At 47.9% G+C, this 24,906-nt stretch overlaps 1 protein-coding gene across 2 annotated transcripts in view; it reads right to left on the minus strand.

Annotated features, from left to right (window-relative positions):
- The window catches only part of NCKAP1L (NCK associated protein 1 like), an 84,376-nt gene that overhangs the window by 14,136 nt on the left and 45,334 nt on the right, over nucleotides 1-24,906 (minus strand). The window contains exons 27-28 of one of the 2 annotated variants that reach the window (XM_084836520.1): nucleotides 4,968-5,061; nucleotides 1,871-1,987 (exon numbers count right to left, since the gene is read on the minus strand). In XM_084836520.1, the coding sequence (XP_084692646.1) occupies nucleotides 1,871-1,987; nucleotides 4,968-5,061 (211 nt within the window). The remainder of the gene's footprint in view (nucleotides 1-1,870; nucleotides 1,988-4,967; nucleotides 5,062-24,906) is intronic. The other variant, XM_084836521.1, reaches the window with a different exon arrangement.

Raw genomic sequence — 24,906 nt, forward strand, 5'->3', positions numbered from 1 at the left:
GCAGCACATATAGAAGGAAAACAGACCCAAATGCGCTACTGTCAACAGGGTCTCTCTTCTCTGGCATGTTCAGGCCTCCATCTCTCCCTCCTTCCAATGTGACTCCCAGAAAATGTTTCTGGGTCCTATGGCTATTTTTCTGGGGGTGAGGGGAGGAATCCTCTGGCGTAGGGGTCTCTTGCATGGAATTTTCAGCGGCCTCACAAAATTAAAACTGCAATTGTGCTGTTCTGCCAAATGGGCCCCGAAGCTTCCTGGTATACCTGTTGTGCTGCCCATATGTAACTAAAGTGCAGCAAGGTGCAAAGAGCACGCCCTGGACCTGCAATGCAAAGCAATGCAAACCTCAGAAATGGATTTGCACCAGTATAAATACACAACAAGGGTCAAACTACATGCTACCTTAAGCACATACTTGTAAAAGCATGCTTCAAGCTCTCCAGCCTCTTCCTTCAGAAAAAGCAACTGATACGGGCAGGGCTGATCTCAATCAGGACCTTCCCTCCCACCCTTGCATTTTCCTGCTCAGAGTTGCTCCTTGAAATTGCTCCTTGCTTCTGAAGGCACTATCTGCTTCCCTTTCCCCTGTGCTGAGGTCCCAGTTTCCCCTTCCCTTCCCCCCCATTGGCTGGTTTTTCTGGAGAGAGAGAGAGAGAGAGAGGTCCTAAGCACACACTTCAAAACACATGCATACCATAATATGTAGTTTGGCCCCAAGGCAACATTTTAGAACCCTACACAGTCATCTGGACCATTCCTGGTTAGGCAGAGAGATAATGACCCCTTTGCTCCTGCTCCCAACGGTCACTGCCAAGCCATCAGACTGAGAAGAAGAAGCAGCAGCCCTTCCACTGTGCCCATGACTGGCTGAACTTTGCAACTAAGAATCCGGTGCCGGAACTGGCTTTTTTTTCCTCCTCCTTTGCAATCTACTTTACACTGTGATCTGTTTTTTAGATTTTAAGCCTGCGGGCAGGAACTGTCTTAATGTATTTGTAAGCTGCCTTGGGAGCCTTTTTGCTAAAGGTCAGGATAAAAATGCAAGAAAGAAAGAAAGAAAGAAAGAAAGAAAGAAAGAAAGGAAGGAAGGAAGGAAGAAGACTGGCCAGGGTCATCCAGTGACTTTCATGGCTGAGTGGCGATTTGAACCTAGGTCTCTCTGGCCCTAGTCCAGCACTCTAACCACCATGCCATACTAGCTCTCACTTAAGTGGGAAAAAGCAAAGAGCTACAGTCAGGGTTAAACCTGCTCCCTGCCTCTGGTGACCCCAGGCATTCAAAATCAAGCAGATGCCTATTGTCATAGTGTTACCCTTTCACATACATAGCCTCATCTGAGTTCTGAGTCATGGTCACGAGAGTGTGAGAGGGAACATTGGCTTTCGTATCCCTATACACCAAGGGTGGGCAACAAGCGGCCCATACCCAGTCCCTGCTGCCCCGCCCCCCACACAACTCCCAGTGATTCTAGAGGGAAACAAGGTCCCCAGGAAGCGTGTGCCTTGTTTACCAACAGAATGGGGCTCCGACAGCCCAGCAAATAGCCGTTTGGCAGGCTGTCTGGTGTGTAATTCTGCTGGGAAAGGAAACACATACACTTCCCTTCTTTTCCTGAAGAACTGCTGTTTCTGCAGAGAAACAGGGCACACGGGGATCACGCACCCTGTTTCTCTGCAGAACGGGGCTCCCGCCAGCCTGCCAAGCAGCTGAGTAAAAGGAGTGCTAAACCAGGAGCTACCACCGCCTGCAGTTAGTATGACCAACACTTGGCATGCATCACTGTTTTTCGGAGTATGTGTGCATCCACGAGCGAGTGGGTCAGCAGAGCAGGTTCGGGGAGGAATCCGAAAGCCTGCACCTTGTGTCTTACCATCTGTGTCGGTGCTGTAAACTGAAGAAGGATCGTTGGCCAGGATTGGCAGAGACACGGCTACAAAGACCAGCAGCAGACAGGCAGTCTTGTAGTCCTCCTCTGGGGAAGAGCTGTCTATCAAGGAGGCAAAAGGGATGATGTACAGCGAGAGATTTCAGTAATAAGCCTGATTTACACTGTCGGTTCCTTTCTCCCCAGTTCAGTTGCTCAACAGACTTGCCCAAAAAAAGGGTGGATGGGTGGGTGGGAGGATTTTAAAAAACTGTGACAGCTGTGACAGGCCGATAAATTATCTGATGGATGGAACTGGTAAGCGGCACAGAACTGACACTGCATGGCTCCGCTTGAATCGACATGTGTATGCCATGAAAAAAAGAAACAAAGGGGAAAAGCTCACCACTAGCATGTTGAGGAGGAGGAAACTGGAAAATTCTGCATGTCCCATTGCAGCAGCCTTTCCCAACATGGTACCCTCCAGATGTTTTGGACTTCAACTCCCATCAGTCCAAGCCAGAATGGCCAATAGTCTGGAATGCTGGGAACTGTACTCCCCCAAAAATCTGGAAGGCGCCAAGCTGGGCAAGGCTGCGTTGCAGGGACTCTGGACAACTGCTCATTTGACCTCAGTGGGTGGAGGGGCACATGGGCAATTGCCCAAAATTCCTCCTGGGGTGGATGGGTGCATATCAGTGTATGTACACTACATACATATACGGAGAGACAGAGAGAGTATAAGGAGATATGACTGTCTTGATGGGGTTCATGGGCTCATAACATAAAAAGAATGGCAACCTATCCCTCTTCTAACCAGGGACAGTCAGGACACCATTATTGCTTTGTGGGACCCCGCTCAGGTGGTAGGAAGACTCAGCAAAAAAAATGTGGGTCGGGAGAGATCTTGTGCAGTGATTGCCCCTTGAATGTAGCCGGTGTGGCAGAAAGAAACTAGTAGCTAGACTGTGTGGGGCCACGGAATGACGGCCCACCAATCCAGCAGAAGAAACCAGCGGCAGCATTTCCAAGAGGCTGGGCAGGCTTCTGAAAAACTCTGTTCACAAAGGTAGGTCCTACCGCATGGAAGGAGGCAGCACAGGCTCAGATTTGAGGCCAGCACAGCAGGGAGGCAGGGGAAATGATATGTGTTTGCTTAAAAGCTGGACTCTGCATGGCAGCAGCTGCAATTAGGGATCCCCAAAGCTAAGGAGGGGAAGGGGCAGGAAGCAAAAGCTATAAGGTGGTCCAAGATTGGAGGAAGACTGAGAGCTTTTCTACACCAGGTGAAAATCTAGCAACTTTACCAGAGCTGTCTCCTTCTGTTTTAAATGCAGGATCATGACGAGCTCCCTTTACATGGGCTTCCGTTCTGCTCCACCCCTCCCCCTTATCTGTGTGTTCTATACATTTTATTATACAGCCACTAGATGGCGCTGTGGTCTAGCGCTTCTTATTGCACAACTTCTTATCACAAGGAAACTCAACGTGCTGTAATTTGATTGCTCATTATCTCCGATCTTTTAAAAAATGGGATAAAGTTTATTTTAGCACAGGAGATGCCCTGCTGGTTGATGACATCATGTAAAGGACCCACAAACATCCTTGAGTAACCAATCTCAAATGTAGGATAAAAGCCCTGGGTGGAGAAGCCCTGAGAACGAGCTATGATCACAAAGGAGTATGGCAGCTTCAAGCCCCCATGATCCCAAGCCCGTTGGTTACTTAAAAAGGGGAGGTAAACTACTGCTTCTTCTTTGCCTTGCCAACATGTTTGAGAAGAAACACAGCAGCTAGTGCATCATGGGATATTGCACCTATCGAAATTAGAATATTAGGGGCCAGGAGCTGGGAAAACTACCAGTATGAAAAAGCTGACCACCACCATTTCTGCCACTGATACAGCCAAAGGAAAGCTGCAGCCAGCTGGCTATACTTTCGTTCTTTTTAGGCGTGCACCTGTGAAGAAAGTGAGGTGACAGTTCTTGTGGACACAGTAGAGAGGGCCTTCTCTGCAGTGGCCCCACACGTTTGGAACAAGTTGCCATCGGAGGTCCGCCACGCTCCATCATTGCAGGCTTTCAAGAAGGCCTTGGAAACGTATTATTTTACCGTGGCCTTCTCCTGATATGACTGCTGTTGTTGCTTTTTTTTGCTGTGGTCGTTGGTTTCATTGTCGGCTTTTATTGCTATTTTATTGTGTTTATGTTTTTATCGCTTTTAATATTTTAACTGTTTTTATATATTTTACTGCGGTGAGCTGCCTTGGGAGGGCTTCTGCCCTGACAGGTGCCCAATAATTTTAAATAAATAAGAAAGAAAGAAAGAAAGAAAGAAAGAAAGAAAGAAAGAAAGAAAGAAAGATCCGGCACAGCAAGGAGTTGCTGGGTTCCTGCACCTCTTCGCTTCTCCCTGCCCCCAGCTGAGCCAGACTGCTGCTCTAAGAGAAAGACGGACTTCTAGGCACCAGCAGGGGAGTTTCAGTTGCTGGCCACAGTGACCTCGTGCCTGGGGTTAGGCCTACTGTGGACCATGTCACACAGATGCCACCTGCCTGCTCTATCTGGACTTCAGGTCTAATGTGAAGGACAGAGGGAAAGAGAGAAGATACACACAGAAGGAAAGCTCCGGGGCGAGAGAAATCGAATGAGCGTCTCGTGTCTCTGTGGCTTGAGGCTATGAGATACATGAGTGACCCCAGGTAGGGAGACTGCCTGTATTCCGCCCACTGGTGGGACGCAGGGGCCTGAATGGATGCACACGTCCTGCAAGAACCAAAGCTCACAGCTGCCAGCTGGGAAAGACAGAAAGCAAAATGCAGGAAAGCTGCCATCCTTGGCTGAAGCCTAGGAGTGGGGCCTTTTCAGCCCAAAGAAAGAAGTGGCAGCATCTATGCAGCGGCGGCTCCAAGAGACGGAGTTACGATATTATGCCGAGGTGATGTGTAGCCTGGAAAGATTCCCTGTGCAGCTCCTCTAAAAGCACCGCTTCCCGAGTGCAGGGGAAAACAGCCTTCTCTGGGGTCTTGCATGGATATTGCAGCCCTGCAGTTCCGACCTAACATGTGACAAGCTGGAGAAAAGTTGGCAAGCCTGGTCCTTACCTTTCTTCAGGTTGGCCAGGGCAGACACCAGGGCCGGGTCGATGTCACAAGGGGTCCCTGCAGCTGTGGCTAGTTCGAAGATGCTCAGGGTCACCTAAGGGAAAGACGGGGAGGGCAAACTAGATGTTATGAAGAGGCCTGGAGCTGCTGCTGCTTCTGGGCCTTCTCTCTCGACCCCTTTTTCCTTGTAATGTTCACTGCAAAGGCAAGGGGCGTGCTACACGTGCAAGAAAATGAGGTGGTAGAATTCAGGATGCTACCACTTCTGATGGCAGGTGGGTTGTATGATTTTTGAGTGCTCCCCCATGTAAAAACAAACAAACAAACAAACCCCAAGAACTCCTTGCAATTGAAAAATAAAACCTAGCATGTCAGAGAGAAAGGTTGCAGCCTTCTTCCTACTCTGCTAGTTGGGGGGGGGGCATAAAAACATCTTAGGGGCATTAAAAACGATATCCCCCCTTCTGTAGTTCACTCAACCTCCTTGGGACTCTGCCACTTCGTTTCCATCTCACTGCGCTGCATGTGTAGTCCAGGCCTTGCCATTACTGCCCTGGATGTTTCCCCACCCTACTCCCTACCACATATATATATCACTGGCTAGCAGGGACAGGGAAAGCTCACAGTGCAATGCCGTCATGTCGCAAATCGTGCCTTAATAGACATCATGAGGAAGAGGGGACAAAAAGACACAGCACAAGCTTTATGTCTGCTGTTGGGAAAACAGCTCTCATCGTTCCAAGTTGGATTTTTTTTTACAACATAATTTAACACTATTTGGGTAAACCACTGAAGTATTACATTCCCATTTTCATGCCTAGGATGAGCTCAGGCCAGATGCCTTTATTGCTCCATCATAGTTACATTACTACCTCAATGACAAATACAGACACATCCAATGATGCAGAAGAGGCACACCCAGAAATACGCAGAATAACCAGCCAAGCATGGACTCCTAGCATGGGAGCACGAGTTAAAAACCCCATTGATTCAATGAACCATGGAACAACACAGCCTACTTCCAAACCTACTTGCTGGGGGTTGAGGGGAAAGTCTGCTGGACCCACAGCTTGTGTGATGCAGGCCTGGCGATCCTGTTCCCCTACGATACGCAGGCGTGTTCCCATTGATTTCATTCTTTAACAAATTATCAAAGGCTTTTGCCTCCTATAAAGGTGCTCAAGGCAGCCCACACACCAGCAGTAAAACAATAGCAGGAAAGCTTGTTTTAAAAGGCTTAAGAGAAATCCTATCCAAAATGAAGAGCGCAGAGCTAAAGAACTCTCACTTGAGTTCGAAAGCTAAGAGAAATGTCTTTATTCAGCTTCTCAAACTACCCAAGGTTGGGCACAGGCAAGCATCGTTGGAGAATGCATTACCAAGTTGGGATGCAAACCACCGAGAAGCCTGGACTCAAACAACCCCAGGCTTTCAAAGGGAAGGGACCCAGAGCCTCTGCACAGTAGAGTGATTTGTAAGGAGGAGATGCTCCTTGTAGCATGCTGGGCCTGGGCCATCTGGAGCAATACCTCCCTACCTCCCTGTTCGTTCATTCGTTCATTCATTCATTGTTTTCTCCACCCAATAATAAAAAGTTATCTGGGTGGTTTACATTCCAAAAAGAAGACGCATACGAAATATTAAAAGAAAAGGTGGCCGCTGAGGTGTAGTAGTTGCTGCAAGAACCAGGGAAAGGGGCAACGGCAGCAGGAGAAGCGGAGGCTTCGAGCAGCAGCTGGGAGAAGCCTACTAGATAGGATATTGGCCACAGGCCTATAGACTCTGGTATAACACAGAGCAGTGGTCTCCAAGCTTTTTTGATGATGCACCCCATCAGTAAAAAAAATGTTGAGCATGCACCCCCAATATATGTATATTTATTTATTTATAAATTATATACACGTAGTACTGTACTAATATATTATGTGCATTATAAAGCACACACAAAAATAGAAATTAATAGAAATTAAAAACAGATGAGAGAAAGATGAAATAAACAATATTTTAAAGTATTTTTTATTTTATTAATGGTACAAAAACCCTTTTGCTCTCACTAAAAAAAAATTAATATTTTTTAGTGAGCAATGTGATTAAATACACTTCATTATTTTCGAAAATCTTGGTTGAACACTTCGTGATACAGCAATTCGAAGGTCTGGTTCTAAGTTCAGTTTATTTCGATACTTGGTTTTAATGGCTGTCATAGCACAGGTTTTCTTCTCGGTTTCATCCTGCCAAAAGAGAGTGGGAAGGGTTAATCTCCTTCCCGCTCTCCTTCAGAAGGATGCCAGCTGTTCCAGTGCCACGGCTTCCCCTACCATGCCTGGCAGAGACTGGCACAGTTACTCTCTGTGGCCACAGCAGAGGCAGGATAGGACTGGAGCCAAGAGAGAAATGCCGCGGAGCTTTCTCAGCTCCCACCCCATCCTGCTGCCGCCGCCGCCACCACCATCATCGCACACAATGGCAGTTCATCAGGGCGGCGGGAGGCTGCTCAATTATCAGGTGGCCCACGCATCCCAATGCATTGTCTTGCTCACCCCCTGGGGTGCGTGCACCCCACTCTGGAGGCCACTGACATAGAGGACCACAGCCATAGACAGACCTAAGTCAGGGTCTTCTGATTTCTCGCACCAGGGCCAGGCAAAAGTGCCAACATATAAATCTAGATGAGAAAGACATGAACAAGGCAGGCGTATCAGCACTCCCTTCCTGCCCTGCCAGGATCTTCTTGACAGCTTTTTGCCCATATCACACTTCCCTGGAATGTGGCAGCAGCCAGAAGGCTCCTTTATGTTCTTGCTCCTTGACAGCAGGGACAAAGACAACCAATATGCAAGTCAGGGGAACTGACATTCAAATCACAGGAGGCATGAGATGGATAAGTAACCAGAGGCTCAGACCCTTGGTTTTGCTCCACGGTAGCAGCTACAATCTCTTAAGTAGTCCTGGACCTGCCATAGGGCTGCTCTACATGAAGCTAAAATCCCACAACTTTACTGGGGTTTCTGCTTCTGCATTCCTTGTGGGATTACAATCGGCTCTGTTCCATGTGGTTCCCTCCCCCCCGCCCCTTTTTTCCCTTTCTGGGCAAGTTCTATATGTTTCATTATAAAGTCACTAGATGGTGCTGTGGTATTGCTGCAATAAATTGCCATTTCATCAGTACACCATTGATTTACCTTGGTTCATAGGGGGAGGAGGGAAAATGCCAGACTTTCATCGTCATGAAAAAAACTGCGATAAAGGTTGCAAAGAGCAGGAAGTACCCTGGAGGATGACATCATGTACAGGACACACAAAGTTCTGTGAGTGACCAATCACAAGTGCACAATAAATGCATCATGTAGAAACAGCCGTACACCCCCTTAAAAAATAGACGTGCAGAGAATCTTGAACTTGGTATGTGTTTCAGGCCCATGTAGGAACACATTTAATTCAGGCAGACATGCCCATTGTGGTGCATGAATTCTGTAACTGCCATTTTCAAGGCGGCTGGCACACAAATGGGGATATGCAATAACTCAGGAAGAAATGCATGTGGAAAGCTCATTTTGGTGACAACATTTAAGGTTCATTAGTCCAGATGGGTAGAAGAACTATTACTAGTCACTGTTACTACCTGAATGGTCTAGTAGATAGAATGCTGGACTAGGAGGAGGAGGATGCGGGTTCAAATCCCTGCTCTGCTTTGAAGCTCACCAGATGCACTTTAACCAGTCACTGTCTCTTAGGCTAACCTACCTCAATGGTTTGTTGTGAAGATAAGGGGAGGGGTGGAACGTGTATACCACCTGAGTTCCATGGAGGAGGGGTGGAATAAATATGGAGTAAATGAATACACTTTGAATAACATTAAATCAGAAACTACATTCTAACAACAGCACACATTTTTTGACAGAGAAATGCAAGTACATTTTTGAATGTGGGTTTGTTGTTTACGATGCATCGTGACACAGCTTTTCACACTTGCGTAAAGTACAGCAATTCACTGAGAACCTCTTGCATTCACCCATTCTTATGTCTTGTTGGGCATGCCTGCCCAAGTTAAATGCGTTCCTCCATGGGGCTGAAACACATACAAATGTCACGATTCTCTGCCCATCTCTGCACAGTAGCCCAAGGGTTACTGAAGGGTTGTTTCCCCTCCAACAAGCCATGCCACCCAGGTTTGGATGACACAAGCCGCACCCGGGCAGTGATTATGGAAATCGTGGCCCACACGTGCCCAGCACGTGCCACAATTTAAATAAAATAAATTTAAATTCTTTAAAAGATAATTTTAATTAAAACTATTTAAGCCACAGTGGCTTATTATGACCATGTGAACCAAGTCACTGAGGTGGAAGGGAACCCGTGAGGACCAACCCTCCACACTTACAACAACATGCAAGGCAGGTACTCCATATATAAGCCCGATCTGCACACAATCTCTCTCTCTCTCTCTCTCTGCAGAGGAGGAAGAGTCACACAAAGCAGTCCTCCTCACTGCCCCATGCATAAGGGCTGGCTGCCAGCCACGTGGCAAGCTGACTTCACATCCCTGCTTCACCATCAAGTGAATAGGACTGCTGGCCCTGTAAGTGTATGAACTGGAATTGTGCTTTCAGTAGCTTACAGGAAAGAGGAAAGGAGAGAAGAGGACGCCTTCTGCAGAATGCATGTGAGCTGGCACAGAAGGCATTTGGGGGCTGGAGAAAGTTTTAAAACATTTATAGCTGTTATAAGCAGAAGGGACCAGCTACTGCTGCCTCAAGCCCACTCTTGTGCTCTATCTGATGCATCTTTCTGAAACGCACACATGCTGTCTTGATTCGAGAAGCTGTGAATGATGAAGAATCCGCCCCCCTCCTTGGGCAACCTCTGCCAATTAATCACCCTTGCGGCTAAACACTGCGACTTATTTCTAAATATTTTTCCAACTCTTAATTCCCGGCTGTTGCTTCACATTCTGTCTTCTCCAGCTAAAGCAAGATTAGAGAGGGGGCTGAAAGGGACACTCACGGCTGAAGCCCTAAAACAAGTGAATTTGGGCATTCCCTCCCTGCCCCCCAACTACATCTTCTTAGAAGCAAATGAAAGGCAAGGCTAACCTACAGCAGGGCTAAAAAAATATGTGGCCTGCTAAGACTGTCTGACCAAGTTTTGTCCTGAGACCACAAAAACAGGATTGTTAAAGGAGACACATGGAGCATTTCTACACAAGGCTTTTACTGCATGCTTCTGACTGGTAATTTACGGAGGTTTGTGAATCCTTTAGATGATGTCATCAACCTCCAGGGTGTCTCCCACGCTTTCTGACCTTTCTCCCAGTTTTTAAGAGATCGGCGCTAATGCAGTAATAAATGCCATTCTGCTTTAATGGCTGTTTGAAATTGCACTGTTCTGCTATATCACAGTGCCATCTAGTGGCTGTATAATGAAACATGTAGAACTTGCAGACAAAGGAAGTCCTGGGGGGGGAAAAAAGCCTGTGTCAGCTCGTGTAAGGAGCTATCTTAATCCCACAAAGGATCCAGAAGCAGAAGCCCCGGTAAGTTGTGGGATAAAAAACCTGGTATGAAGAAGCCCATGGTCCGTCTCCTGCCTGGGAATGGCAAATTAGGCCATTACAGCATCGGTCCCTCACACCTGCGCAGCTGTGTGTTCTCTGAGCTGCTTAGCTTAGCCTGAACTATTGATTCACCCCTGCGTGCCTGGAAATGTGTCTCAGGGTCATGGCAAGGGTCAAGGTAAGGGAAGACGATCCACGCAGTGTTGCTCCTCTGTTTGCTGCTGGTGCAACAGGATGCACCTCCATCTTGGTGTTTCTATCTGCCTATAAACAGCACATGAAAGCAGACAGTCAGGGGGCATGGCACGATGCACAATGTAGGCTGGGGATAAGCAACCTGGAGCCCTCCAGGTGTTTTGGACTACAACTCCCATTATTCCCATCATGCTGGCTGGGGCTGATGAGGGGCAGAATCCAAAAGATCTGGAGGGCACCAGGTTGCCTACCCCTAACATCACATGTACCATAAATCCGCAAACAGCGTATGTCCAAAATGGCGGCAAATTAGAGTTGAATTTATTTATCGCATTTATATCCCGCCTTTTTTCCTCTGGCAAGGAACACAAGGCGGCTTACATAATCTTCCTCCTCCCCCTCCATTTTATCCTCACCACCACAACCCTGTGAGGTAGGTTGGGCTGAGGGTCTGTGACTGGCCCAAAGTCACCCGGTGTCAGGGTTGGATCAGAGCCCAGACAGCCACAAAGCAGTTCTGATTCTGAGGAAGAGAGAAACCGCCGGAGAAGAACTCGCGCGCTGTTCAGAGGAGCAGCCAGGGGGAGAGCCCCTCCCGGTACACATTCCTGAGAGTGATAGTGACCCTGGCAGGGAGAGGGAGGTGCAACAACAGTTTCTGGACGCTAGGCACCGGCGCAGCGTCAAGCAGGAGATGGCGGGCGCTGAGAGGAGGCGCTCAGCCCGCTTGGTGCAACGTCAACAGCGGCGCCCCGATGCCCTACGGGAAAGGGGTGGACTCTCTCCTCCTAGCCCATAAGTACAGAGGTTTCCTGCCTTCCTCTCCAAATGGAGATCAACTGATTCCTAAGGTTAGAACCCCCAAGTAGGCAGCTCTCTTAAGTCTCACTCATAAAATCAAGCAATTAGCATCTATAAGCATCATTAGATTGAATGGGAATAAAGCCTTGGAAAAGAGCCCTATTGTTTGCGTGTTGATTCTGGCTACCTGAGGATTTCAGAAGGCAGCAGGGGCAACCACCTTGACACCGGGTGAGCTTCTATGACGGAGTGGGGGCTAGAACCTGGATCTCCTGGCTCCCAGTCCAACACTCTAGCCGCAACACCACACTGGAATTGACTTGGAAAATGTCCCACACCTTCGATAAGTTTTTCCAATTTCCTTGCAGTAGCTCAGGTCACCGCTGATTCTATCTGAAGCGAGCTTTGGGGAGCTATCCATCCCTGCTTCCTTTTTAGCCCTGCCAAGGTAAATGAGCATCCATGCCACTGCTCCAGGGCCGGTCCAAGACATTTTGTTGTCTGAGGTGAAGTACAAGGCGGCACCCCCTACTCAATTCATGTACAGAAGCTGGCTAGACTGGCAGCTGAATCTTACTTCCATGCTGGTGATGGGATAGTGTCCTCCACCACACCTGAGGCAGCAAGCTAGTGTAAAAGGCCCTAGGTTAGGATGTGTGGCATACGCAGCTCTGATCTCCAAAAAAAGGGAAACAGCTGGCGAGTTCATGAGGAACAGTCGGAAAGCTGCCAATGCTGCCCCACGGTATCTGCCACCTGAGGCAGTCGCCTCACTCTGCCTAACAGTAGGGCCGGCCCCCGCACTGCTTGCAAAGGCCAGCATTTGCTTGCATGGATGCCGATGGGGAACTGAGACGGCTGTGTGCAACAGTGCCACCTAGTGACATCATTTTATTGCACAAAAAAACAGCCGAGAGATGCATGAACACCTTTTAAAAGCTCTGTGGGACACAGCCTTTTTCATTAGTATAACAGTTGAGTCTCTGCCGCCATTCCTCTTTCTTTATGAGCAGCTTGCCGGTGGGGGGAGCGGGAGAGGAAGGGAAGGAAGATTAGAAGCAGCTTACTCTTCAAAGGAAAGAGAAGCCTACCATGCCAGCTTTGCCGACATCCCTGGAGAGATGCTGCTTTGAAAGATACCCAGAGAAGAGGTGATGTCTGAAAGCAGTTGAAAGAGGACTGTGGCAGAAGAGCCGCAGGGAAGCTGAGCCATGCTACATGTGGCTACACAACACCTCAGCCAGCTAACCCTCTTGGGGCTGCAAGATCACCCAATAGCCTCCTAGAAGCCTGATGTAATAGTAAAAACACACACACACACACACGTGCAAATGTAAATTAAGGCACCATAAGAGTTGCCAAGTTGTACATACTAAATTTAGGCAGCTGCAGAAATCAGCAGGTGCAGAACTGCAAGTTCCCAAAAAAACCTTTGGAGTCCAGCAGCCAGAAAAACATAAAATACGCCATAGAAATCAGACTCCTTTGCATGCTTTGCTGTAATTGGGACACAGAATTCTGTGCAGGCTCAGGAGAGGAGAAATAGTTTATACTGGATAAGGAAATAATGGTAGAAATTGGGGGGGGGGTGCAAAACCAGGATATGCCTAAGGTCCCCTAGCCTAGACACAACACACACATACACAGATGCTTAATTTGATTTCTGAGATGAGAAGTTCCTGGAGCTCAAGCTGCAGAAGCTACACCGTGGCCAGGAAGCCCTTGCATGCCTAAGTGTGTGTGTGTGTGGGGGGGGTGCATACGTGCACGTGCGGTTCCTACAGGCCAATTACTTAGGGGTGAGAGAAAAGTTACTTTCACCTTTAACACAAGTCCTCAGGTTAAAAGGCACGTTTCTTAAATCTGACCATGGCACATTTTAGATCATGCCAGGAGGGGGGGGGGAACTATGGTTATGGCCATGCACCTTCTGGAGTGTTTGGGGGCCACAAACTATGAATCACTTTATCTCTCCGTTCATTGTTTACCTGGAGCTTTTCATACCATCACTGCTTGAATTAGAAGGAGGCCATTAACGAAATCCACAAATCACCATTCCCCCTCTAGCCAAATCATGCCCCGCATAGCCTCTTAAAAACAGTAGCTAAGCGGGCCATCACAACAAGGGGTGGGACCACACCTACTGCACACCACCCTCACTGTGTCTCCCTTTGCTGATTCCCTCAGCTCTCCACTTCTCAACTCCTGCCAGCCAGCTGGCCTGGTCCTCCCTCTCACAAGGCCACCAGGAATCTGTGGAGACTCCCTGCTCCACGGCTTTGTAAATTTGCTGCTGTCAGAACAGTCTCCCCACCACTCTCGCCTGTCTATCCTCTTCTGTCACAAGTGTGTCAGTGAGAAAGTGAGGGAAGGGCTATTGAACCCCTAGCAATGTGTCTCGGGCTTAGGTGCCTTGGCCACCCGTGTAATACAGCGGCCCTGGAAATGTTTACCCTGCCTAATCTCACATAGGTGAGAAGGCATGTCTTGGGAAGAGACACACTTCAGGCTTGTGCCATCTATTTTGTTTTTCTTTTCTTTTTTTACTAGAACTCCAAGATCCAACAACTGGAGCCCGGTAGAAAAAAATTAAGGGTTTTGAGCCCAGGAATTTCTTTTGAGTAGCAGAACTGAATGGCGCTCATAGCTGGATGTGTCTGATCTCAGAAGCTAAGCAGGGTCAGCCCTGGTTAGTACTTGGATAGGGGCCCGCCTGGGAATCAGGCTTCCTGCACTGAGCAGGGGGTTGGACTCGATGGTCTTGTAGGCCCCTTCCAACCCTATAATTCTATGATGTTCTATGATGTCCTTCCAACCAAAAATCCATTCCAGGTTACCCCAAGCATCCTTTGCGGGAGTGTGGTGTCATTTTGTTGCTACTACTGTTGAAAAAAATGGAAGCCAAAAACCCTTGCTGATGTACTGCAAGTCACCCAGAATTCTGTCCACCCCTCTTAGTCATTGTTCTGCATCCAAGAAGGAATATTCTTGCTGTAGGACCAGACACTAGCTTTGCACAAACAATCACACAGTTGGGACAGGAATGGATGAGACCAGCCAGATTACCCCTTGGTTCCAAAGGAGAAATGGCAAATGACCCAGCCACAGCCTGACCAACAAGAACATGCAGAAACCTGGTGCCATCTTCAGATTCTGGAGATCTGTCTTTCCAGATCCTAGATGACATGTCCTTGCTTCATGTGGGATGATCCCGAGATGTGAGACATGAAACACAAAGCTGTGTCAATGACCAGCAGTGTCAACTGGCTACCACACTGGTCTTGCCAGAATGCTTCTGGCTGAACTGTACTCTTGCTGCAAGCTTTCCTCCAAACTCAGCCTGGTGCTTCTTCAGAAGTTTGGCCTTTCTTTCACCACCATTCCTATAGTGAATTCCTCCAAGACTCAGTCCTGGGTCTCTTGTCTCCTTTCACACCCTTGGCTTGATCGTACATAGCTTTGGTTTGCAACAGTATGCTGCCCTGAGATCGTAATGATATCAGGCGGTATACAAATGTTTTAAATAAATATATACATATAGTTGTGACACTGTTCCCCCAGCAAGGTGGATGCAAGGCTCTGGATTTTCGTGTATGTATGTGCTCGTACGAGGGTCAAGAAGCAACAGTAAGAACCAGACATGGAACAACCGATTGGTTCAAAATTGGGAAAGGAGTACGACAAGGCTGCATATTGTCACCCTGCTTATTTAACTTATATGCAGAGTACATCATGAGAAATGCCGGGTTGGATGAATCAGAGGTCGGAATTAAGATTGCTGGGAGAATTATCAACAACCTCCGATATGCAGACGATACCACCCTAATGGCAGAAAGTGAAGAGGATCTCAAGAGCCTCTTGTTGAGGGTGAAAGGGGAGAGTGCAAAAGCTGGTTTGAAACTCAACATTAAAAAAACTAAGATCATGGCATCTGGCCCCATCACTTCCTGGCATATGGAAGGGGAAGAAATGGAAGCAGTGACAGATTTTACTTTCTTGGGCTCCAATATCACCGCAGACGGTGACTGTAGCCATGAAATTAAAAGACGCTTGCTCCTTGGGAGGAAAGCTATGGCCAACCTAGACAGCATAGTAAGAAGCAGAGACATCACCTTGCCGACAAAGGTCCGTATAATCAAAGCTATGGTTTTCCCAGTAGTAATGTATGGCTGTGAGAGCTGGACTATAAGGAAGGCTGAGCGCCGAAGAATTGATGCTTTCGAACTGTGGTGCTGGAGAAGACTCTTACGACTCCCCTGGACTGCAAGGAGGTCAAATCAGTCCATACTAAAGGAAATCAACCCTGAGTGCTCATTGGAAGGACAGATACTGAAGCTGAAGCTCAAATATTTTGGCCACCTAATGCGAAGAGAAAACTCTCTGGAAAAGACCCTGATGCTGGGAAAGACTGAAGGCAAAAGGAGAAGGGGACGGCAGAGAATGAGATGGCTAGATAGCATCACCGATGCAATGAATATGAACTTGAGCACGCTCCGGGAGAGAGCGCAGGACAGGAAGGCCTGGCGTGCTATGGTCCATGGGGTCACGAAGAGTCGGACACGACTGAACGACTGAACAACAACAACAACAACAAATGTGCTCGTGTGCAAAGGCACAACCATGAGGGTGAAACAGACCCAGGTACTGCAGCTCAGTACCGCAAGTCCTCCATGTGATGTTTATACAATGCCCACAGGTATTCATTCTGTTGCTGTCTGGTCAATTCTGCTGTTTTCTAGCTGACCAAAGGACCAACATTTGTACACAATTAAGTACTTTTGTACACAATTAAGAAATGGCTCCCACCAATCTCTGCATGTCAGACTGCAGTCTGGGTCCAAGAATCAGGGGCTCTGGGCAAGAAAACCTCAGGCACCTCTCACTACATGCGCCCACCTACCTTAGCATCCACTGAGACCCCTTACACACCTTCCAAGATTGACACCTTCATTTCTCCTAATGCTGGCTGGAGTCCATGGAAAGCCTTCTGCCCATGTGGCTTCTCTAAAAGGAACTCTCTAGTGTAGCATGCTAAACCACAGTCAGAGGAACCACGAGTGGAAGCTTTTGCAACGGTATGAGGGTGGTGACCAAGGCAGCAGCAAGTGTGCCACTCAAGTGACATGTAAAAGGGGGGAGTATGCATGGATGCTAGACAGCTATTCACCACCACTCCCTCAATGCGCACACACGCGCACGCGTGCACGCGCACACACAGGGCCTGCAAAGCTCTCTTGCTGCCTGAAGCTAGAGACAACTTGTGCCACCATGGCCACAGCCCTCCATCTACCTGTCGTGCACCATTCAGCTAGAGGAAATGGCCTTCCAGATCTTGCAAGGCCTGGCTGAGCCTCCTCCAGATCACACAAGATCTGGCTGGGCTCCCACAGGAGCTGCACAGCTGCTTCATCTGAATGCGTGGCTCTCACTCAGAGCAACAAATGGCTGGGGGCTGCTCCAGACAGCCCCGTCAGCTGCTCTCTGGCTATAGCAAATGCCTGCTGGGAGGAAGGCTGGCGGGGCTCTCTGGAGCACCCACTGCAGACAGCGGTGGCGGCAGGTCCTCCAGGCTGGGACAAGGGCGGGGGGGGGGGAGTGGCACAATTTGCTGCTCCTCTCTCTGATGTGGGTGCTTGAGCCCGCATAATGGTAGAACCAGCCCTACACACACACACACACACACACACACACACACACCACTGGGGGAAGGGGTCCATACAGTTTGGCGATGCTGTCCTTGCTCAGTTATAAAGCCCAACCTGAAGAAGAGGTCATAGCTCAGTGGTAGAGCACCTTTGTATGCAGAAGGTCCTAGGTTCAATCCTTGGCATCTCCAAGCAGGGCTGGAAAAACTCTTGCCTGGCTGAAACCCAGGAGAGCCATTGCTGCCAGTCAGTGTTGACAATACTGGGCTAGATGGACCAAGGGTCTGACTCATTATAAGGCAGCTTCCTGTGTTCCTAATGTTATGAGAAACGGACCTTGAAAGATTAGGATCGGCAATTGCTAGGTAGCCATCCACAGGCTTCCCATCAACCACCCACTCCACCCCCACCCTTGACGAGAGTTGGCCCTGGCATGGGTAAAAATGGCCTTCCAACCCTTCCAGGTAATTGGCTCCCAACAAGGCAATTTGACTGTGATCCTGGTTCCCCCACAAGCCCGTGCCTCTCTTCTTCTGGACGGCTCCTAACACAGCTTGATTTGTGCCCCACTGTCATTCTGCTCAGGAGAGCTGCTCACCACCTCTCCTGACACAATCCAAATGTCTTTTCCCCCTGCAACTGGCTGGGGATGCAAATCAGGGTTTTGCTCTATTTATCCACAGGGCCTCACCACTAATCATCATTGTAATTAAGTCTGAGGCAGCAGGGAGGAGGCAGCAGGTAGGAAGAGAACAGCACTAACCACTTGGCCTTGGAATTAATCAGCCCCAACATTTCCATTCTTTGCGCGCCACTCCCTGCCTGCTGCTGTGCCTGTCTAGGTAGTTCAGGGACAGGACAGCACTGGAGCCAATACCGCGGTGAACAGCTGCCCCTTGCGGCAGGAACCCGGACAAACTGAGAATATATATTCAACGGAGGGGAGGGAATAATCCATGAAGTTCAGAACTAAGGTGCACAGGTAGGATGATTTAAATGACAAAAAGCGAAGCAATGCCTCCGTGAGTAATTCCTGACATGGCAGCTTGTACACTATAAGTAACAAAAGGAGCCAGGGCAGAAAGGTCGCAAGCTGATGATTCATAAGTACAATCATAGCTTTAAAATATACAGTTGTTTTTCCAACCCCCACTCCCCGGCCGCCCTCCACATAACTACATGGCTCCTTAGCCTAAGCATGCATCTTTTATTCCATAGTTCAGTGTTTCCTGCAATTTGCATTCAAACGCTATTTGAAAAAGGAAATCTAAGCAACTTCAAATTAAAATCAGTACTGCACACTGTAGCAAAACCAACCATTACATCTCTCTCTCTCTCCCCCTCAAATTTCTTGTTTTGTCTGTTTAGGGTAGTCTGTGTTAGAATTTAAGAATTCAGCACAAATACCCAGCCTGGCCTTAGTTAATTATAACTAAAGATGGAGCGTCACATAGACAGGTGCAAATATAGATGCCAATGTATTCAAACCCACTTAGGAGATACATGTTTGTACTGTTTGCAGAATGTGGGCCAAGAATTTTGGTTACCTTGGTGCAGAATTGGGGGGAAGGGGAGGGCTGGCACAAAGAGGTCCCAGCTCAGGTGAGAAGAACATGTGCGGAACCTGCCATGTTCCTAGGAAGCACAAGGTTAGCACAGCACTCAGTGAGAGCTGCAATCCAGCAAAGCAGTGAGGGTGGGACAGCAGTCGGTAGCAGCAAAGATGCAGCTGCCGTGACCTGGCTCAGCAATCCAATGGCAGGGAGGGCTGGAGCAGAGTCCTGGGAGAAATGCAAGAGAACCCTGCCTCTACCCTGGGTAGATTTCCTAGGAACTTGCTGTCAGGCTGCGTGACCGTCAGGCTACCCCTCCCAGCTGCTGAACTCCGCTTGGCTACCATCTGGGCACCTGCTTTGCACCAATGACCAGATGGCTTCTGATAGAGCTTGGGTGGAACCTGGCTACAAAAATAGTTTCATGTGGCTTTCCTATCAGATTCTTGCCATTTGCCCTGAAGCAATACTTGGACTTGGTAAGCACAGCAATGAGTTTCCACGGGACTAAGATAGCCGCAGACTGTGAGGCGACGGTAGGAGGAGGTGACTCATCTGTATTTCTAAACCCTAGCCAGGCAAGGTGCCTCTGTGCATCGGAAGAACAAAAGACTGCAGTTTTGAATGAGACAGAAGAAGAGACACAGAAGGCGAGTTTGCATGAAAGGACAAGCCACTGTGGGGGAATTTCCCCGCAGGGCTTCTCGTCTCCTGGTGGCCGCTTATTTCGGATATTTGAGCCACAGCGGGGCACAGCGTAGCTTGTCGTTATGTGCGAACCTGGTGAGGACAACCCTAAAACAGCCCATGGGTTCTGAGTGGCTTGTCCAGCACCCCAACAACCCACCCTTACAGGGTTCGCACATAATGAATGACAAGTACAGTGCTCCCCCCTCATGGCTTGAATATTCAAAATGGCCACCACCACCACAATGAAAAGTCCCTCAGGGAATTCCCCCATGGTAGCTTCTCGTTATGTGCAAACCCACTCACAGAGGGTGAGTTCACACATCATGCAAAGCCACCCTGAGAATAAGCCACCATGGCTTGATCATTGGCTTGCTAACCCAACAGATAATCGGGCACTCTGCAGCTTGCTGTGGCTTGTTCCCCCCATCATCAGCTCCCATCATGTATCGCAGGTGTCTATGTGGCAGAACTCCTTGTTTCTTGGGGGGTGGGGGATCTTGCCCAAGACCACATGTCTGCTATTCAGCCAAGCATACTGTTATCTCCCCTCTTGTCGATGTCCTTGTCAATTTCATCCTCCCTTTCTTTTTAAAGGCTGCTCCACCTACTCCCGAAATAAGCACACCAGCCCCAAAAGATCCTTCTCCTGCAGCGGCTGGCCGCTTTTGTCTCCCCCCACCCCCCTTCATCCTTGCCACTTTCCTCCAGTGGTCTCCATTGTTAGCTGTCAAATATACATGTAGGTTACAGAGCAGTGAGGTGGATTGGTAAAGATATTTCAAGGTACACATACCTAAATTTCAAGGCAAAGCAGTGAAGGGGATCGGTAAATATATGCGAATTTCATGGCAGAGCAATACATTTGAGGGGGAAATTACACAATTCCGTGGCAGAGCAGTGAGGCAGATTGCTACATCTATGCAAATTTCATGGCGGAGCAGTAAAGCTGAGGGATAACTTATGCAGATTTCATAGCAGCAGATTCTCACATCTGTGTACTTGCACGAAACTGAAAAACAAAAGTTGCAGACGTGCTCAGGGCACTTTCCAATGTTCTTTCTTCTTGATTTTTAGGAACAGGGGGCAGAGGGCACTGACAAGGGATGAGGGAGGATGGCAGCAGCACTAGCGAGATTGCAAGGAACAGCAGGGGGAGCTGTTGCTCTTGCTGGGTGGCTTTCTAGCTGTTCCCAACAATCCATGATGAAGGACCCTGCCAGGTTTGGACATCACAACGAGCCACCTTGAAAACAAGCCACCTTAAACAACCCAACAACAAACCATGGGTTCTCACAATAACTTGTTTGTGAAAAATAAGCCACCCTATGGAAACCACGCTAGGTTCAGATGTCACAACCACCCACCATGGATGATCACCCCTGGTGGGTTGTCATGTCGTGTGAACCAGGTCAGAGAGCTGGGCCCTGTAAGCATCTTGGAGTGCTGGCTATCTCACTAGAGATCTGATGTGGGAGCACTGGACTTGGCCTGCCTACTGGAGTGTTTAAGCTATGGCTGGATTCACACAACATGCTAACCCATACTCCGTGATTGAGTGTGGGTTGTTGTTGAACCATGGGTTGTTTTGTTGAACCATGGGTTAGCGTGTTGTCTGAACCCAGGACATTTTCCTCAGGGTGGCTTGTTAACCATGCAATGTGGCTTATTTTTCTCAAACAAGCCACCTTGAACCCATGGGTTTTTGTTGGGTTGTTCAGGGCAGTTAACAAGCCAGACTGCATGGTTAACAAACCACCCCATGGAAAAGGTCCTGGGTTCAGACAACACGCTAACCCATGGTTCAACAAACAACCCAGTTAAAAAAAACGCACACTCACCCGCCGAGTGTGGTTTAGCGTGTTGTGTAAACAGCCCCGTTGTCTCCTCCACCAATGCTCAACCTGTATATTACAAAATGACAGAAGTCTTCAGTGACCTCCTTTCAAGTGCTGCACCCCTGAAACTTCTCACCACTCGCAGAAGTGGGGTGAGCACAACAGAGGTAATATCTTCTAATAGGATAATTGGTTGCTGGTGTGGGAGTACACAAACTTTCAAGTGACAAAGAACTCCTAGCTTTCCTATTATTATTATTATTGTTGTTATTATTATATCTGACACTTTTATATAACCCTTCAGAGAGCTTTCAAAGCACTTCTCATACATTATCTTAATAATCCTTAAGACAACCCACTCACTTCCTAGAACTGCTGCAAACACAATTGCTAGCAAAATCACACAAGAGGAAGGATACTGGCTATCCTTTCTCTGATGCTTCTGCCATCTGGGCTTCAAAGCAGAACCAATTTACTAATCTGACCCAAAGCTTAGACCTGCACAACAGTCCCTGCTCTGCAGCTGGGTGGGATATGGATCAGCACATCACAAAACAAGGCAAAATGCTTCAGAGATTCTCAAGGACGCATTGTCATTGCCATGACAGCATCGACCAGGACTGAGCTGGATAACTCATGGCATGTCAAAGGATAATCAGCACCAAGGGAGATGAGAGTTGCCCCATCATTTCAGCAGCCAGGAGAGAAATGGAACAGGAAAGAGACACAGCCCCTCCTCCCTGGGAGTGGGGCGGAGGTGAGCCTCAAGTAGTCAAGGCAGAGATGTGAGCCTGTGTCCTCGATCCCCTCCCACTATTTGCTGCCATTGATGTACTGATGTAAACTGTCCAGCCGTGCAGAGTATAAGGAATTGGAATGATAGCACAGCATGAATCCTAAACCTTCAGTCTTTAGAACTGGGCTGAAATCCATTAACCAAAGGCAATGGATTCACTAGAGTCCTGTGCAGGGCCATCCACTGGAATAATACGAAACATGCAGACATTCCTTGAAACACTCTTAAGGCCATGGGTGCTCAGTGTCAGATTTGCCTTTATGCTTAATCTGAAAACTCCACACAACTGCAGCTCCCAGGTCCACTGTCCTGCCCAATGCCATTCACTCAAGGTTTTCACCATTACATTTTAATTAGGGGGCCAGTAATGCTGTACCGCCTTTAAAAGAACATTTAAACTTCTATCTTCTTATTGGGGAAGATACGGGGTGGGGGGGTTGCAACGAAAGTCTTGGGACTCACAACACATTCGAATTTGTAAAGGCAGAGGAATAGAGCCTGTGGGGTAGGCTGAGTTCAGACAACATGATAACCCACAGTTCAACAACAACCCACAGTTTAATGACTACCCACACTCAACTACTGAGTGTGGGTTAGCATGTTGTGTGAACCCGATCTCTTTCTCTCTGCACAATCCTGACAAAAACTGCACAATCCTGACAAAAACACCCAGCTCCCATTTGCAACAATAGAAGCTTCCTTTGAAATGCAAATAGCACCTTTGGAGAGGAAATTTTGTTGGGATCTTAGCAGGGAGGAAAACAGTTGAACTCCCTCTATCACAACTACCACCATCATCATTATCCTGCCTGGTCCTGAAGCTCAAACTTCCACGTAGTTGCTATTTTCATAACAAACACAATTGTCATCTTTTCAACGCCAGGTTAAAACTGCCCTCTTCTCTCAGGCATTTGGCAGCATTAGCGAACTCTCTTTGATTGTCTCTGGCTGATTGTTTTAGATTGTTTTAGATATATTTGTTCTGTGTGCTATTTGTTCTATGTCATTAGGTGAATGGTTTTATACTTTATATAATATATTTTAATGGTTTTTTAATTTTTGTGAACCACTCAGAGAACTTCGGCTATCGGTATAGAAATATAATAAATGAAATGAAATTAACTAGGTTGGCACAAAGGAAGCACAATTCCATGTTAGGAAATCATTAGGAAAAGGATCAAAAATGAAACTGCTGATAACATAATGCCTTTATAGAAATCTGTGGTGCAGCCACAGTTGGAATACTGTATACAGTTTTGGTGGCCATGTCACAAGAAGGACATTGTAGAGCTGGAAAAGGTGCAGAAAAGGGCAACAAAAATTACTGAGGGGACAAAGCAACTCCCCTATGGGGAGAAGTTACAACATCTGGGGCTTTTTAGTTTAGAAAAAAAAAGCAAGTAAGGTGGGGGCATGAGAGAAGTGTATAAATTATGCATGGTGTGGAGAAAGTGGATAGGGAGAACTTTTTCTCTGATAATACTAGAGACAACCCACTGTGGCTTAATTTACCCATGGGGGCTGCTGTGTTGTATCACGCTGGGTGTCTATGAGTGACTGGCTTGCCGTGTCATGTTAAACTTGGTGGCAAGGGTGGCTTGAAGGTTAGACAAGCCTCAGTTAACTCCTGGCTTGTTTTAGGGTTATCTGAGGGTTGTCTAATCCTCAAGCCACCCTCAAACAACCCCTGCCACCTGGGTTCGCACAACATGACAAGACACAGCAAGCCCGGTGCCCATTGGCAGCAGGCAAAAATCGTGTCCGCGGGCACCTGGCACAATGCGACAGCCCCCGTGGGTAAATTAACCTATGGTGGGCTGTTGTGACATGAAAACAGGCTCTCTGAGTCATCAAATGAAGCTGAATAGTGGGAGATGCAGGTCAGACAAAAGGAAAAAGGAAATACTTCTTCACACAGTGCACAGTCAACCTATGGAGTTTGCTCCTACAAGATGGGGTGATGCCCATCAGCTTGTATGTCTTTAAGATGGAATTAGACAAATGGAGGATAAGGCTATCAATGGCTGCTAGTCCCAATGATTATACTATTACCTCCAGTATGAGCCATATGAGTTGCTGGGGAACATAAAAGGGAGGGTGCTATTGTGCTCATGTCCTGTTCATGGGCTTCAGAGAGGCATCTAGCTGGCCGTTTCGAGAAACAAGATACTGAGGTACATAGGTCTTTCTTCTGATCTAGCAGGGCTTTCCTTACGTTCTGAAGAATGCTTTGCTTTCTTTAGAACAATTGGGTTTTTCATGTGTAAATTTATGCAGATTTAACTGAGCAATTAATTGACTAACATTTCCTTGATTGAGTTGTAGACCTACTAACTTGACCATGGAATTCCCCCCTTGCAAGTTTCGTACATTAGTACAATGCAGAGTTTCAGCACAGCTGGTAGAAGGCCACTGCAGGATAAATACTCTGCCACACCCAAACATTTCTACCCAACATGCTGCAAAGCCAGGGACAGCAGGGTTCAAAGAACTAATGCTACTGTCCCTGCAGCCTTTGGAAGACACATCGGAGAACAGAAGCGAAGTTATACAATAGACTCTCCTCATAGCATTTATCAATTTGGATGGCTTTAAAAGGGGGTTGGACAAATTCCTGGAGGAGAAGGCTGTCAATGGCTATGAGTCTTGATGGCTTTGTGCTACTTCCAGAACCAGAGGCAGTGAGCCTATGTACACCAGTTGCTGGGGAACATGGGCGGGAGGGTGCTGTTGCACTCATGTCCTGCTTGTGGGTTCCTGCTCGGCAGCTGGCGGGCCACTGTGTGAACAGAATGCTGGACTAGATGGACCCTGGGTCTGATCCAGCAGGGCTCTTCTTATGTTCTTATCATACCAGGAAGAGTGAAAGG

This window comes from Heloderma suspectum, chromosome 2 (assembly GCF_057233095.1).
Source record: "Heloderma suspectum isolate Gila_16-S chromosome 2, 16-S_ref, whole genome shotgun sequence".
In the NCBI taxonomy this organism is placed as follows: Eukaryota; Metazoa; Chordata; class Lepidosauria; order Squamata; family Helodermatidae; genus Heloderma; species Heloderma suspectum.